This window comes from Plodia interpunctella, chromosome 7, assembly GCF_027563975.2.
Source record: "Plodia interpunctella isolate USDA-ARS_2022_Savannah chromosome 7, ilPloInte3.2, whole genome shotgun sequence".
NCBI lineage: Eukaryota > Metazoa > Arthropoda > Insecta > Lepidoptera > Pyralidae > Plodia > Plodia interpunctella.
Genome location: NC_071300.1, coordinates 10,664,400 through 10,681,632, shown reverse-complemented (window position 1 = coordinate 10,681,632; position 17,233 = coordinate 10,664,400). Strand labels below are relative to the sequence as shown.

Genomic DNA, 17,233 nt, shown 5'->3' with positions numbered 1-17,233 from the left:
TCAATACAATTAGCTGCCATAGAAAAAAAAGGCTTGCACTCCGGGAGTGCTGGCAGAAGTGAAAACTTGAATATTAACGTGGTGCATTTTTGACGTCTTACGAATTTTCGATCCCATCACAAAAAGTGCACAACGCCGCTAAAGAAGTATTCGCTTGAATAAATAAGACAAACACTGTACAAGTTTTCAAAAAACTGGTAAATTCAATGAAATTCCCCACTAAATCAGACAAATGCATTTCTGATTGTTACTCGATAAAAACGAGACGAACCTATATCCACCTCTCCATCGGCACGTTAAAGGCCCTTTAATGACAGGAAAATTGAAAGTTTCCCGGCAAAAAGTTGGCCAAGTCATAAAAAACGTAGGGAGATAAAGCGAGAATGATAACTTGCAAGGTAACCGTTGCAAAAAACGTTTTTCGCTTTTGAAGTGTTGTTAACGAGTGTTAATAACCATTTAAATGTATCGTCGTAAATTTCTTTTAAATAAATTGACGATTTTATGTACGAAATTGTGTTGGTCAAATTACTAGTTGTTATTAAATTGTGACGTCATGGATTTTGGAGTAAAAAAAATACTTTAATGAGACCGAAAAAATAGTAAACAAAATTGATTAATTAAAGTGACATTTAAATCACGTGTTTGGTTATTTAAATACTTTCATACGTTTACCCAGTCGAATAGCTAATTCTGAGTGCGTAACAGTCTTTGGCATTTTGACCCTAAATGATATGACTCAGGTGTATAATATGATAAATCTCTGAACTGATGACGATGACTGTCCCTTGCTCGCACTCAACCCTCTCCCTTCCAGGCGAAGGTTAACACAAGTTATTGAAATTCATAAATCATTGCACCGGATCCAATATGGCCGCCGGTACACGCGTGGACTTGTTTAACAAATATTCCCGTTGTTCTTTCTGAGCCTGTGAGTTCTGCGTTCAGCTGGTCTAAGTTAAGAGCGATTGGTCGCTGAATTTATAATAAATAAATAAATAAGATATTAAAAATCATTTATTTTAGCTGAACATGGCCTTCAAACCGTCGGTGTACGAATTTGTTTTTTATTCTTGGTTCTTGTCTGATCTCTTGATAAAGACGTGATATTGTATTTATTTCGAACATTGCTCATTAGTTATTAGTAACACATATGTTTGAAACAGACATGTTATGAAATTTTGGTTTCTTTGGTGAGCTGGATGTGGGTCCAGTGCAACATAATACCACTGTCCGCATCCATTTTTCAGCAGGCTGTTGGATATCTATAGTATACGATATATTTTACAACCAATATAATTTTTAGTTATAATTTGAGCATATTCAAATAATTTTCAATGATGAACACGGGCCAGCGTAATTTGCTGGTTTAGGCAAAACATAGCCGTATCAGCGAAGATTTTTAGTTGTCGTCCTAAAGTTTATGAAATATATATACGAATTACTTTAAATACACACAAAATTGTATTAATTTAAACTAAAATCTCCAGTAACATTCACATATTTGCCAAGCTGATTTGCCGTTTTGTCATTAAATTGTATTGTATCGCCTTCAGCTTGTGTCTCTCGCCCGCTCCCGCCACGTAGAGACCATACATCAAGTGCACCTGTAATATTAACGCGGACTATCGCCCGCAGCCGGCGTTGAACAACAAGTATTTGTCAAATATCATAACGCTGTCTTATGATTTTTTGATACGCACGCAGATGTTTGCAGGGGGATTGAGATGTGTGGGCTTTCATAGCAGAAGATTTAAGATTTTATTTTGCTTCCGATTTCAATTGTGCTAGTAGTAGAATCACATTTATCAGGTCGATCAACTGGTATGCTCAACTAGTTATGCCATTCCGCATATGTAAACTGGAGATTCCCCTGATGGGCAATAGATTAGCTGCCTGTCAGTATTCAAGAATCTCATCCACCAATAAACTTGTTGTCCTGGTAGATATAGTTAAGCTAAGGATTTCGCGATTTTCAACTCTGTTTACCATGTGAGGGATAAAAACGTGATACGGTGCTTAAATTCATTTTCACCTATCCCTTTGTATGAAAAATTTTTCGAGTTTTCGATTGAGCTAAATCGTATTATTTTACACCGCGGACCAATTTCATTATTTTCTGCATTATCTATTTCACTAAGATTAGAATGATAACACATTAATCTACTAATCGAAATTGCTTACCCAATCCCAGTTACCCAACGTCAAAGAAAGAATATCTTCACAAAGCCTTTGTCTTTGAGATAAAAATCGCGCTTTCAGGTACAGTACAATCAAGTAAACATCAAAGATCACACCGCAAGAACCGTTTTTCATGATAATAGGTGGGAATTTGCAACGACACGATTGGTGTGCTGTTGTCTGTACAATCCATTAGACAACACATCTTGGTTCCACCTTGCACTTACCTAGATCAAAGTTAATCAGAGGACGCGCCACAAAGGACATAAAAAGGAGTTCCATTGTGGAAAATAGACTTGGTGTTTAGCGACGACTTAATGTTTGCTCTACTTTACTTGTATTTGGACTTTTTTGTGTTACATTTATAACGGGCACGTGAAGTATATGATCCTTTATTGTACAAAAGTAGAATATGAAACGAAAATTTACAATTGGCAGTCCTATGTCTTTAAGCTTCTATCTATGCTTGTCCTAGTGATTGTAAGTTAAGTTAAATTTTCAAATAAGTTTTTGTCAGCCAAGTCAGCAACTCCATTTGGTTAAGAGTGTTTGAATTTTTCATTAGATAATATAAGGTTTTTTACTCTTTTTATAAATTTTGTATACTTTTCACTTTTTTTTTTAAAAGAAATGTTCTTTAATCTATGTCTTTAAGCAATGTTGTCAACTTTTTATTTATTTGTTTATTTAATTTTATTACACAAATGTAAAAACCTAGACTTAGTACTTATCTAAATAATTAAGAAAAAAAATATCTAAATTAAATGAAGAGAGAAAGAAATTTACAGTAAAAAAATTGTCAAGTTTTTTCTCTAAATGTCTTTGTACTTTTGTTATTTTATCATACGTATCTAACACAAAAACTTAACGTTAGATTAGTCATTGTACGAAATTTACAAAAAATACACAATCTCACATAGAGCACTCCCCCAGTCGCTCTCAGATAAACGTACGCCTGAGATCGCATCACAGCATCAAAGACTTGAGGTGTTAATGTAAAGGTTTGTTACACGACGAGCTCTATCTCAAATCCTATTTCTTGGGTAAGTTCTGACGACGTGGTTTAGGTGATAGTTCTACTAATATTATAAATGCGAAAGATTGTGAGGATGTATGTATGTATGTTTGTTCCTTTTACGCAAAATCTACTGGACCTATTGTTAAAAAAATTGATACACGGGTAGAATATAACCTGGACTAACACATAGGCTACTTTTTATCTCGAAGTTCCCACAGCAGCGAAGCCCCAGGCCGCAGCTAGTATAATAATAATCCTGTAAACCTGCACACTAGTCGATAAATTTATCATCCAGTGTATGAAACGGAGAAGGCAATGACAAACCCCTCCATAGTCATTATCATATTCTTAATCTGGTTTGTGATTTTAAAGATCAAAATCACATAATTAACGTTATTAGGTCACGTTATAACGTTATCACTTGAAAAATATTATATACTCAAGTGATATTAGACGAATATTTTGTTAACATTATATTATTAATGCAAAAGATGACATTAAAAAGCCGCAGGTTAATTAGATATATGTAAATGTCCAGCGACGAAGAGACGAGTTGTTTTTTAGCTTCATCCTGATCAAAACCTGTCTAGTGGCGATTTTTAAAAGTTTAGTAGGATTATATTTCAATATTTAAAATGTCGATTTTATTTATTTAACTAAAATTAGTATTTTGTTAACATCACAAAGTACTCGTAGTCTACATGACACTGGTAGATGGCGCTGATATAAGTATTGTCAAAAGTTCCATTTATTGAATCGATTTTGAAAAGCTTAAAAATTGTGAGAGTTATCGTGGACGGAACATATAATATAAAATACAATTAACGGGACATCAACCTATAGGAATATTCCCAAAAGTCCGGGACAAAATCATCAATGTATTCTTCTTCTATTGGAGGTTGGAGAACATTATGGCAATTTTGACTTTAGAAGCCCCTGAACCAAATATCGAGATGAAACTGCGGCAGAACCAGTCTTAACCAATAATGGTGCCTTTTCTCTGCACAAAAGGCGCCATTACTGGTTAAGACTTCTTTGACCTTGGATTTTGCCCTGAATGAGTTACAATATCTAGTTATGACCAAAGTATTCCAACCCATCAATATGTTGGGTTTGCAACTGACTTTTTAAGAAGAAATTAGTAATATATTGGGATAAACACATCACTGAACCCGAATTTGATCAGACACCACAGGCTCAAAATAAAACGTCGAAATAAATCAAAAACATGTAATACCTAATCGCTAGCATAACAATCAGTCAAATATCCTTGGGTAGATTCGCTTAGGGGGACTGGGGGAGATGTGCGCCCTGTGGTTGGAAGCCGTTCTCGTCGGCTACGTAGGTCACGGTGTAGACAACGCCGTCTGGGCCGGTGTACGCGAACTGACCGCGGACCTCAAGAGCTGGGTTTTCTGAGTTAGCGTTCTTCAGCTGCGCTTGCGCTTGGCTCGATATGCCGTTGCTCGTCTCGTACCTGGAAAAGTTTATTTTTAATTTTGGTGGATATGTTAAATGATGGTAACAAAATGGCCCGTTAGGGCGTCGCTGCTGTTGAAGTTTGAGATGAAAAGGAGAATGAGACTGACATTAAATTTTGTGTAATAATAAGAAAACTTCTTTAAAAAATGTGTTTAGCTACTGACTTAATAGCTTAATAAGTATCCAATTTTAATTCAGCGTAAAATAAGTAACTAATCTTTCATAATTTAAGGAATTTCCCTTCAAATACTTTTCTGTATGAACCAGCAGTACTAATTTTTTTGTGAAATAAAGCTTAAATAAAAGCTTCGGGAGAAAAATATTCTAAAACATGGGGGAATCCCACAGAGAGGAACACGCAAGTGAAAAGGACAAAAGCTAGTAAATATTTGCTTACGCGTAGTTGAATCCGTCGACGCCGATGTTGTTGTTGTCATATCGGAGAACGCTCGCCTCCCGATCGTTGCCGACCGAAGCGGCTGTGGCGACGGCCACGCAGAGGGCGAACACGATGCACTGAGGGTAGACACATTGTTTTACTATATTTTACAGTATAGTAGACAAACGACCTTGTATTCCAGATGGAAAGTCAACTGACGACCTCTGTAGTCGGCGAGTGCGTATTTGATCCCCTGTTTGTTCCCCTGTTTGATCCCCTGCCGTGGATGTCGTACAATTTTTCACCTCAAACGATTTTTCGAATTTTTTTTTGCTATGTAGCCACTAACTTGAAGCGTCAGTAATATCTCAGTTTAATCTTCAATGTTCTTATGTTACACTTTATCACCGAACTCAAGTATGTATATTTGTATGAGAACTCTTAGCGCAATAAAAAATCAGCAATGTATACCGAACTTGCAAAAGTTCGACAGGTACGTTTAGATACTATCTATTAGGTCCACCACTGTCCATTAATTTACACAGTCATAACGATCTCCGTGATCATCATGCCGGACTGCTACACTGGATGTCCCGGGTTTGATTCCCGGTCAGGTCAAGATGGAAAATGATCTTTATCAGATTGACCTGGGTCTTGGATGTTTATCTACATATGTATTTGTTATACAATATTACTATACTATATTCTATTGTTGAGTTAATGCCCCATAACACAAGTCTCTAACATAATAATAACATATATATTTATTTATAATTTATTATGGTCACGATTAATCTGATGTTGTAACTATTAACACATCACAAAGTAATTTATGTTTGTCTGATTTTATTACCCGTGCCTAATTGAAGTGCCTCGTAAAAAAGTATAAAGTTATGCGTATAACGATTTATGACATCAATTTTGTGGTCTTCAAAATTGTGAATTAAAAAGTAGTAAGTTTACAAACTTACGATTTTTTTTTGTTTTATTTGAGTGACTACTTTAATTTGATAACAAAATTAAAAAATACTACTTATTGATACTGAAATGAAGTGAAATTTATATTTTCATTTTGTATATCTTCAATGAAAATTTTAACTTTATATATTTTATCAAACCTTAATAAAAAATTATTAATATCATATTAATAACTAAAAACAAATCAATAAAGATATCGAAAATGGCTGCCGGCTATGTTGTGACGTCATACACTCTATATAAACTGTTAAAGTCATTATCTGTAAAATTTAAAAAAAAAAAAACTTTTATCCGATAAAATTTACAATTTACACTTTTTTCAGATGTCTCAGTCAGATAAATAAAAAATATTTTTTATGTAATTTATAACCTAATGAAAAATGTCATCTAAAATACTTACAGTTCTCATATTGGTATGTGTTAGTATCACGAAATACACAGTTAATGTGTCTGTGAAATTCGGATGCACACCTTATATACCTAGTGCTCATATACTAGTTTGCATATCGTCTAAAAAAGCAGTCTGTCGAAAGGGTGTTGACATTTGACATTGTCCTATTATTAATAAATTTATTATTGATATTCTGCCATTAACCGATCGGCTACTATGAACTTTATTGACCTATGATTTGCTAAATCTATTCTCGTCTTTGATCTTTAGCTAATTAATTCAGTATTTGTACCTTCATGAGGTTGACAAGATATTAGATTTTTTTTTTCTTCACTGCGCTTTGTAAGTCTACAAAAGATTTAGTTTGAAGTAAAATTTTGACGTCAATTATTGATGTAGGTACATGGTTGTATAAATATTTTTTAATTTTAATGTCTAATTAGTCATGACAAGAAGTGGAAAACAACTGGACTTTTATTTCCATAAAATTTCTACTATTCCTATTCTCAAATTAACTTTGGACTTTAACCAAATAAATACAAATTAGTTAAGAAAGATTCGCTACTTTTAAACGTCATAAACGACCGTTTATGAAATACGAAACCTTAAAATAGAATAGATTTTTTTAATGCCTCGACGGGACACCTGTTCTATTTCGTCGTCTAAAGCTATATATAATACATATATATATATTGTAAGTACCTACATATCCGGTCTATGGTTGATAAGTCATTTAAAACAAACGTGAACATGTGAAAGTACGATTCGTTTTTTTTATTTCGAAACATTTTGCATTATGAAACATCGAACTATGAACTTGTCAAATTGATTCGCGAAATTCTCAGACAGGGCTTGTGCCACTCAATAGTCGTGTTCAGGCGTATCCGAGGGGCGTAACTAATAACAACAACGTGGGTGTAGCGATACACTGTCGAATAAACTATAGGACAGGTGTCAAAATGAGTGTTAACTTACAATCTGTGCAATATTGAAGTACTTATTGTGTGATGTGATATACTTCTGTCAAAATTTTCTCGCAACTCTCAGCTCTGTGTACAGACTGATAAGACTGTTTAGTTCTATTTATTAAGTTTTGAAAGATCAATTAAAATAAAATAGATTTCCCTTTTTATTTAGAATTGATAGGATAAATAATTATAAGGACAAATCACACAAAGTGAGTGTTTCTTTGTTATATTTTATAACACTTGTTTTATTTATGCAGTGAGCTCTATATAATGCTTACGTCCTAGCGATTTTCCGATTATTTCCTCAAGCACAGAACATCGAAGCCCAAAGCCCTTTTCCAAAATTTTCATCGGATCATTCATCCATAAGTACCTACATTAAAATTAGTATATCTTGTTATATATAACCAGTTTTAGCAAATAAAAAACGTCACTATGAATGAGTGGTAAAATGTTATGGTTTTTAGACAAATATCCTATCGTCAAGTGACTCATATGCAAAGTATATTGCCTTTATCATTATTATCCATTATGGCGTCCTCTCGCCTGTGCCGGGGCACTGACCTGCCTTGAGGATGAGTCGGAATAGCAAGAGATCGAGATACTACATTTTTGGTCACCTATCCAATGACTGACCATTGCGTATACATGTGGCTTAACTGCCACAACGAGAAGACTCGTCGGGAGCCAATTCTGAGTGCATCAGATCATGTTTATCATAATAGCGCATTGCCGTCCAAAATTAACTTGTATGCAAATTTTCCAATTATTAGTTTCTAGGCACACATACAGTGATCAAAATAAAATTCGTCACCTTCCCTGGCAAGAATAGTTGTTAGGTAAATAATATACCTATATGTATGTATTCTAATAAGTTTCATAATCGTAATCTTTATATTATCGAATAAGTTTCATCTTTGACATCATAGTAAGGTCACATTTCTTTGACATCATAGTAAGGTCACATTTTGATAATCACTGGACCTCTCAATCAGTTTCAATTTAATTAATACATCATTAAGTACTCCGTCTCATTATTCGACGCTCGCCCTTGGCCATAAGCCTCTTGTATCAAGGTTCTTGAACTACTAATGATATTTACCAAATACTCGACCGGTGTGAAGACATTCCGACACCCACTTCTAGCCATTACTAAATAGTGTTTGCTTAGTGACAATACGATTAGGATAGCCAACTGTTTCAAGATTTGGTAGGTCGTATTTTAAGGAAAATTTTATCTTTCAGAAAATATTTCCTTCTTTTCTAGTTGAAAATATGTGTCTTTATCAACATCTGCATTTTTTCTAATTAAGGTCCACTGCTAGGGTCTTCCATGGACCCATAAATGCAACATACAAAATATGCACATAAGTAAAAATTATATAATGCCATGGCCCATCATTCTATTTATTTAACTTAAATTGTAAATGCGAATTTGGAATTAAAAAAATATATATCACACTTGACGTACAAATTAAGTCAAAAAATTAATAAGTAATGCAATAATTAACTAAATAAATAAATCGATCACAATGAAACAAAGGGATCATAGCAAATAATAAAAGTAAGTCACAGTGTTAAACATTTTCCTGTTAGCCGCACATTCCTGCTAGGTGCTGGGTCCAACCTTGACATTCACTTTCCACTAAGATGAGACAAGCAACATGTAACTATTTGACTTGATCGGTTGCATGCCTCCGCGCTAATGTGTAGGACGCTTCATAAGAAACGACAAAATTAAAAAAATACTCGCTTGCTTGCTATTTTGTCGAATGTACAGTCAACAGCACATCAACCCACCCAAATTCATGACAAACTGACCGCTATTACCTTGCCATAGAGGTTCATGCAGGATAACTTGATGTGCACATGTAGATTATTTATCTAACACTGGTGTCAGATTTTATTCTTGAATATAATAACTAACACCAATTTGTCGTATTTTGTTTATGACATAGTTTTTTCGACTATGTACTGTCATTTAGTGGCAAGTCGTGGCATAATATCTAGTTAACTAATAGTCAACCAGTGTTCCATTTCATTAAGTTACCTCGCGATGTTTTTTCCCTTCATCGGAAGCAAGTCTCTATGAAGAGTACACTATGCATACATGAGTCAGTTTGGTACGCAAATTTTATTAGGATTCCAACATTTCGATCCAAATAGACTGGTGATTAACCACTGCACTACCACTATAAATTAAATAATAAATAATTTTAAAAGTTAGAACAGTATAACGCCCGCTTAAAATTATAATTGTTGTAATGATTACAGTTAAAGCATCGAGAAACATGTTATTCTCTTTAAAAAATGTTACTTTGAAACGTGTCACCACTGATTGATCTCATATGCAGAAATAAAGCTAAAATAATTTAGAAAACTTCCACAGAATCAGACGATCAGACATTGTAAATCTTCACGTATACTAACTAGTTGTAGCTATACTTACGACACGTGCGTCCTTGACATTCACTTTCCATGAAGAAGAGGCGAGTGGTTGTCTAACCTGACCGCTATTGCCACGCCACTTCTCTCACAAGGACGCTTTATATGACGTGATTATTTTATATTGTTGTACGCATTTCACAAATGCTTAATTTAATTTTTAAATAATGAGATGACTAAATGTTCCCGCTCTTGTCCTGATTTTTTTTCATCGCATTTAAATGATTATTTCAAATTTTAAGCTTTATTGTAATATGTGCGTTCGGTCTGACAGCCCACTTTTTGAAATCTTACGAGCACATGCTTGGGATTTAGTGAAAATTCAAAACACATGGTTGTTTGTTTGCAAGGTAAATTTCACCTACTTCTATTGTCTTACAGAGAATGTCCATGATGAATGAGCGAGGAAAAAAGGGATATAAGTACTTTATGACTAGATATGTTTAAATATTATCGAATATTTAAGTTTTTATTTTCATAATTTTTTTATTTTCATTTGTTCAATTTTTTATTTGTTTTATTTTCACAAATTTTTGACGTCAATGAGTGATGTATTAAGTAGTTATAATTAGTAAAGATTGTTAGAATTTTGTTTTGTTAATTTTTACAATAATATATCGTTTATTAAATTGTATTTATTGTAGTACAGAATCTTTGTTGGTTTGTCACGTTAAATGTGATCATCATATTAATACCTTTATATGGTCCAAATAATCCGTTCGCTGTAATATTCATTTCAATTATCTTGGACATCGGTTCGTGTAAACGCACCGCAGACACTCAAAGTTGTCTCAATAGAGTCGGTGGCACGTTTTGATGCTATTGTGATATAATACTGTGTAAATGTTATTTAAATATTGAGAAATTGGATTTTACGGGACACTTTTATCATAATTCAAATATGCTAAAAGTAATTGTATTTTTCTGATTTCGGAATAAATTCCAATATTTTTATTATCAGACTAAGTCTTCGTGAAAATGTCAACTAAGACTGAATTACCAGTTTCTTATAATATTTTCGTATATTCAAGTGACAAGCGAGAAAATATAGTTAAAATACATTATTACATCAATATCTACGACGGGGTAGACAGAGCCAAGCTTCGTGACTTGTCAACTACCCTGCCACTTGACATACAAAATATCTTTATAATATACGATTACATACTAATACATAATAATACTAGAGAATATGCATACGATTGACAATTTAAGCTCAATAGTGCGACTACTTGCCACTAGACCAATCGGTAGTTGTACATTAAAATGTAATTCCAATGTTAGCAATATTACGCTCGAAATGATTAGTGCATGAGAACATTATACCAACAAGATCTCTACACAAGCCACATGCGAAAACACCAGCGCGCACAAAATTGTCCACGATCGAAATCGGTCGGCCATAACATCATCACAACGATTTGTATAACTCACTTTCGCTAGACAAGTTGAGTCATGGGAAAGAATCCACGCATATTCCACGAGACAAGATCGATAACCGTTGCGTCACCTCTGGATTTGAACCAGCAACCTTTCCGCAGTATGCCACATGCTTGTTGCGTCACTAGACTAGCGGGTCTGCGGGCGAGAACTCCGTGGTAACAGACATACCAACATTCAGTTAACGAGATATTGTGTGACGTCTTATTCGACTACTTCGAAATCCTAATCCTAACAAATCCTTCTTCTCTCTTCCTCTCTCTCCCATCCGAGCGTTTTTCCGGTTTCTTCCTCAGGCAGAAAAGAGGTTCCATTTTTCTACTTTTTGTCGTCTACTTCGCACGGTCTTTAACTATTATACCAATCAGTCTAACATTATTTAGGGAATTTTGAGATAAAATAAAGCCTATAGCAATCTTGGACAATGTACCTATCTAATGGTGAAAAAAATTTTGAAATCGGTTCGGTAATTTCGGAAATTACCCGCCTCAAACATACAAACTCACAAACGCTAACCTTTTTATAATAATAGTATAGGTCACTAAACAGAAACCTTTTCTCCCTAGGTCTTACTCAGCAGCTCTCCATACTCCTCGGACAGAAAAGGCCCAATCGAAAGGCCTAACTGCAGAAAATTACTCCCCAACGGAAGTAAGTAACCTTTTTACCATCATATTTGTTTCAACTGTGTTCTAACTAATGTTCGTCGGATTTGTGCTATATGCGCTACAAGTCTCTTTGCGGTAGCCATTCATTTGCCATAATTATATGTATTCCGTAATATACTCTTTCTATTTCAGCGTAATTTATATCAGCTCTTACCTAACATGACCACGTGGGTAGAAAGCCTATAGTTAACGGTTGAAGAATACAACAGATGTCGCCCAAAGGGCTTATGTCAATGACCTACCTATTGTTGCATTCGAACGAAATCAAATTAAGGAGTCAAGAGTGCGCCTATTGTTGTTGCGATTGTGTTCCGTATCTGTAAATAATTTTATTGTTACAACTTATTGTTATTCTTATACTGGCCCGTCCCGGCTTCGCTCGGGTAAAAAGATAACAAATTATGCATATAAACTTTCAGTTACCACATTAGCTTTTAGTGAAAACCGCATGAAAATCCGTGCAGTAGTTTAGACTTTGTTTTAATGTAAGGATACTCTCAAAGGCGGTGCTATTAAATGAAAACAGTAAGAATTATTTTCTTGAATTTCAAATATTTCAGTGTATTATAAAAATAACGAATAAATGAAAACGACGAAAGTGATAACATTTTTCTTTTATCATAACAAGTGTCTGCTATAGTCATCTCAGCTACATGAAGGGTATTAATAAATTTACCGCGCATGGTTTGCCCACGTAACCCCAAATTCATTCACAATTTAGCCTTTGAAGTGTATAATTAATAGACAGATATATTTCATCAGGCGGTGATATTAACGCAACATCCATGCCGTGAACTTTTGTCTATATGTTGTATTATAACATAATAGAATATGTCAGTCAGAATAGGTTAAACAGGTACTAGTGTATCTAGTGTATATCGACGACCTCGGCGGCGCAGTGGTAAAGTGCTTGCCTCTGAACCTGAATATATATATATATATATATATATATATATATATATATATATATATATATATATATATATATATATATATAGATTTTTTATTATATATATATATATATATATATATAATAAAAAATCTCTAAATGCTTCCTTGTAATTAGCGTTCTAATGATCAACATTTTGAACAAAAGTTTTTGATTCTCTTAGGTTTTTGTTTTAGGCTGTGACGCAATGGAATCCGGGGTCCACTTAAAAATTAAACGTAAAATTTTGAAGACATGTACAGTCAACAGCACGTCAACCTAACCAAATTCATCGCAAACTCGCCGCTATTACCACGCCATAGAGGACACAAGAGGACCTTTTCACGACCACAAGACTATACAAGCTTAAAATCAACGGCTTCATTTCAGATGAACGATTATATAAGAACTTTAATATTAACTATATTGTTACTATATTTTACTCATAGATAGCTATGCAAACGAATAAATCAAAAAAACCTGATGATTGTAATACATCAAAAACCAAATGGATATTTTTATACCAGTAAAACAAGATCTGTTGACTGACAACGCAGTAATACTTTTATTTAATCATGACAAATCCAAAGGCGGCTTACGGGCATTTAAATAATGTAGATGACACTCGATTATATTATGTAAAAGGGTGAAGGTCACACACAAAGGTTAAATGATTTGCGAAAACCAAATAGATTCGTATTAGTAATTGTATGGAGCGTCTTGAGGTCGGCTGCACACTTTTGTAATAATATTTGAATAAAAGTTATTATTATATGTATTTTCACAACATATGAACATATAATCTATTCTTGCAAGTCTGTCTTTTTGTTTTCTGTGTCCACAGAGTCTCTCTCTTAACATATTTCCTGTTGCTTTTGCGACTGTGACGCCGAGAAGGTAGGGATCAGAGCAAAAAAATAAACCTTATTTTTTTAAAGATTTGACTGCGATCCAACCGGCTACCTGCAAAACATCAACCCTCCTAGTAAATGCTATTGTTACCTATTTGCTGCCAAGACTATTGTGTTCTTTAACCGCCTCGTTCTAAATCCACGTGTTGATATGATCATGTCCTATGTATACCATGTACGTTGAAAGTGATTCCAAAGGGTATCCAAAGAAATTATCAGAAAATTACATTTTCCTGCTCTTCAATACAAATTACGCGATCAGTTGATCGCACAACCAACATATTATAAATAATTCACAGGTTTGCAATGTCTAAAGCCAATATTTCAGTTTTAAAGCAAGTTTAATTGTGATGTTGTGACCTGTGTTGTCGGCTCATTCAGTTATTTACACACAGAGTCGCCTGGTTTTGTGCAGCATTCGGTCGCTCACCTTAGGAATCAGGATAGGAGGACGTCTATACTCAGCCTTACGTTACTTTGGTAATGCAGCACTAAGTATATTGTTGCAATATAAATTTTAACCAACTACAGAGGTGTTTCCACTGCCCATTACGTTAACTTAAACGTCATTAGCTTATCAAGCTTTGATGTTTATAGTTCAGCTATGCGTGTGCGCAGAAATTACCTTGTTTACTTATTTATTGAGCAAGATCTAAAGCGAAAAGTGCCAAGTCTACGACATCTTGACGACCTCTGTATCCTAATGGTTATCAGGCTGGACTGCTACACTGAAGGTCGCGGATTCGATCCCCGATCTAATCATGATGGAGACTTTATTTATTTTATTTTTGAAAACACAGTTTACAGCTAACATATGTAGAACCGAATAATGAAAGAGATACGGCGAATTACAATGAATTAAAATTATATTTTTGACCAGATTGATCTCATTCGTATAAGCGTATCTATCCATACTAAAATTAAAAATGTTGTCTGTTCCGCTTTCACAGCGAAACCACATGATCGATTTTGATAAAATTGGCAACAATATTAATATGCACGTTGTTAAAGACCCCCGTTCAAAGATAGACTTTTTATAGAATCTTAATTTGTGATTGGTACTTTTTAAGTTATTTTCTTACTAAAGACAATATTACAATATTTTATTTTAGATACTAAATGTTTCTACGCTTCATTCGAATGAAGTCAATCTATATCAAAATTCATGAAATTGTTATTCCAAGGATTTTATTAGAACTTTAAAATTCTAATGTGTCGGAGATCGGCCATCTTGGAAGGTCATTATGCTGGAATTTACATTTGTTAATGTTTATTTATATCCGTCTTCATTCACGTGTTGGTTTGTGACATCTTCATGGTCTGAAGACACATTATAAAACAACATAAAATTTCCACTAACTGTTATATAAAAACTGTCGTTTCCATTCGGAGTATAAATCCATTTTTAGATCCAATAAATGAATTAATTTGATCTGGAAAATTATTTTCAAAATCGATGATCAAACATACATTGTTTAAAAAATTTATTACAATCTTGAAAGATTGCTAGGTAAATTATATTGGAATCTTATGTTCAACTTTAAAGTATCTTGTGTTGTTCAAAGAAATAAAACATAATTAAATTTAATATCACACTTTAATAAATTCTCTATACATCTTAATTTATACTACGTACATTTATTACAATCTTTACGCATTCTACAAGAACTGCAGAAGATTCAACTTCGACTCTTGGTGCTAGAAAATGAAAAATAAAAGTACTAAAACGTAAAATGTTTTATTAACAATGTCGGCAGCGTATCACAGATCGCTACTTAAAAGGGAGGGGGAGAGGGGGGGATGAGTATTTTTGGACTAGATTTTGGGGGTGGCGGTAGCGAGAAATTTTATGCTATTATTGTGGGCCGACGGGTAAATGGGCGCCCTGGGGTTGGAAGCCGTTCTCGTCGGCGACGTAGGTCACGGTGTAGACAACGCCGTCGGGGCCGGTGTAAGAGTATTGGCCGCGGACTGCGATCGCCTCGTTTTCGCTTCCGGCGTTCTTCAGCTGACCCTCTTCCTGTTGTGAAATGCCGTTGGAGGTCTCAAACCTATTAAGAAAAATTGGCCCGTTAAAATTAAACTAATAAAAAAATACTGACAATTGACGTGTCATTTGAAGTGGCCCAAAAGCTTTTTTCTTCTTGTCTTCATTACTCTAAGTAATCTTTTTCATTTTATGAAAAATGAGATGAAAGGAAGGAAATCGAAACTAGAATAGAGAAAAGAAACCCACAATATTACATTTCAGAAGTTATATCGTTACAGTAATCATACTAAAATGAACAATATTCATTTCTAAAGTCAATTGTTGGTTAATAGATTAATTGCCATTAAAATAAATTTTTCAGATGAGGGTTGTATGACGTAACGTTTATTGGACCCAAAAAGTATTTAAAAAATAGAGGCCAGGGTAAATTTATTTGGGTTTTTACCCAAATAAGTTTACCCTTGTTTACCCTTTATTTGGGTAAAAACCCAAATAAATTTACCCTGTCCTCTACCCTTATGTGATCCCCAAAGTCGAAACTTACGCGTATCTGAATCCATCAACTCCAATGTTGTCGACATCGTATCTGAGGACCTGGGCGTCGGCATCAGGGCCACGTTGTTGGGGGGCGGCGGCGGCAACGGCCACGAAGAGGGCAACTACGAAGAACTGTTAACAAGACGACAAAAATTATATCAACAAAAATAATCTCATTTCGGAGGCCAAATTCCCCTTTGGGGATGCCAGAAGAGATGCCAGAATACGTAATAAAAATAATAAATATAACATGCACTCGAACTTAGGAGCTATAAAGCTATGATTTCTTTAAACTGTTCCTATAAGTATCTGTGGCTGTTGCGCGCCGAAGTTTAACTTCGCCCTTCAATGAAGACAACAACGATTTTTTTTATATATTTAATACATTTGTTTAGGAACTGAAAATTATGTTTTTCAGAAATCAATATAATCAAAAATAGAATAATATAATGTCCAATCGCGGAACACTGTTTGGCGCCCCCATTTGTTAATACCCGCGATCTTGTTTAGCGCTAGGCACTTTATTTAATAGGACACAATTTTATTTTTTCTACAATTACGATCGTCGATCACTGTTCACGATTTTAGTTTATTAAACACATATTTTTTTTTATGAAAACAAACTGATCCGATCAATTTATTCGACACTAATGTCTTAATTCATCGCGAATTGTTGTTTTACACAAAATTACATAAGACGGGAAATATAGTTTGCCGAAAATCTAATATTTTAAATAGTTCATAATGACCGAAATTAAATTTTGACCGAATATCATATTACATTTTTTCAAAATTTAAAACACAATCTAAATAGACACGGAAGCAAACTGTCGGATACGATATAAAGCTGCGTAAGCGCAGGTCCGAACGTACCGATTTCATTTTTAGGGTTTTTTGGGTCCTGGGGCTGTGATGAT

At 34.3% G+C, this 17,233-nt stretch overlaps 3 protein-coding genes across 5 annotated transcripts in view; 1 reads left to right on the top strand and 2 right to left on the bottom strand.

Moving 5' to 3' along the window:
* Positions 1-17,233, top strand: part of LOC128671190 (uncharacterized) — a 476,937-nt gene that overhangs the window by 387,350 nt on the left and 72,354 nt on the right. The gene's annotated exons all lie outside the window — the stretch shown is intronic.
* Positions 4,416-6,502, bottom strand: LOC128671197 (flexible cuticle protein 12-like). Its single transcript, XM_053747494.1, has 3 exons — positions 6,439-6,502; positions 5,079-5,197; positions 4,416-4,676 (listed from the first exon to the last, which is right to left on the bottom strand). The coding sequence occupies exons 1-3, from the start codon at positions 6,445-6,447 to the stop codon at positions 4,484-4,486; spliced, it is 321 nt and encodes a 106-aa protein (XP_053603469.1). The 5' UTR covers positions 6,448-6,502; the 3' UTR covers positions 4,416-4,483.
* Positions 15,368-17,214, bottom strand: LOC128671196 (flexible cuticle protein 12-like). Its single transcript, XM_053747493.2, has 3 exons — positions 17,190-17,214; positions 16,324-16,448; positions 15,368-15,840 (listed from the first exon to the last, which is right to left on the bottom strand). Exons 1-3 carry the CDS (start codon positions 17,196-17,198, stop codon positions 15,645-15,647), a joined length of 330 nt encoding a protein of 109 aa, XP_053603468.2. The 5' UTR covers positions 17,199-17,214; the 3' UTR covers positions 15,368-15,644.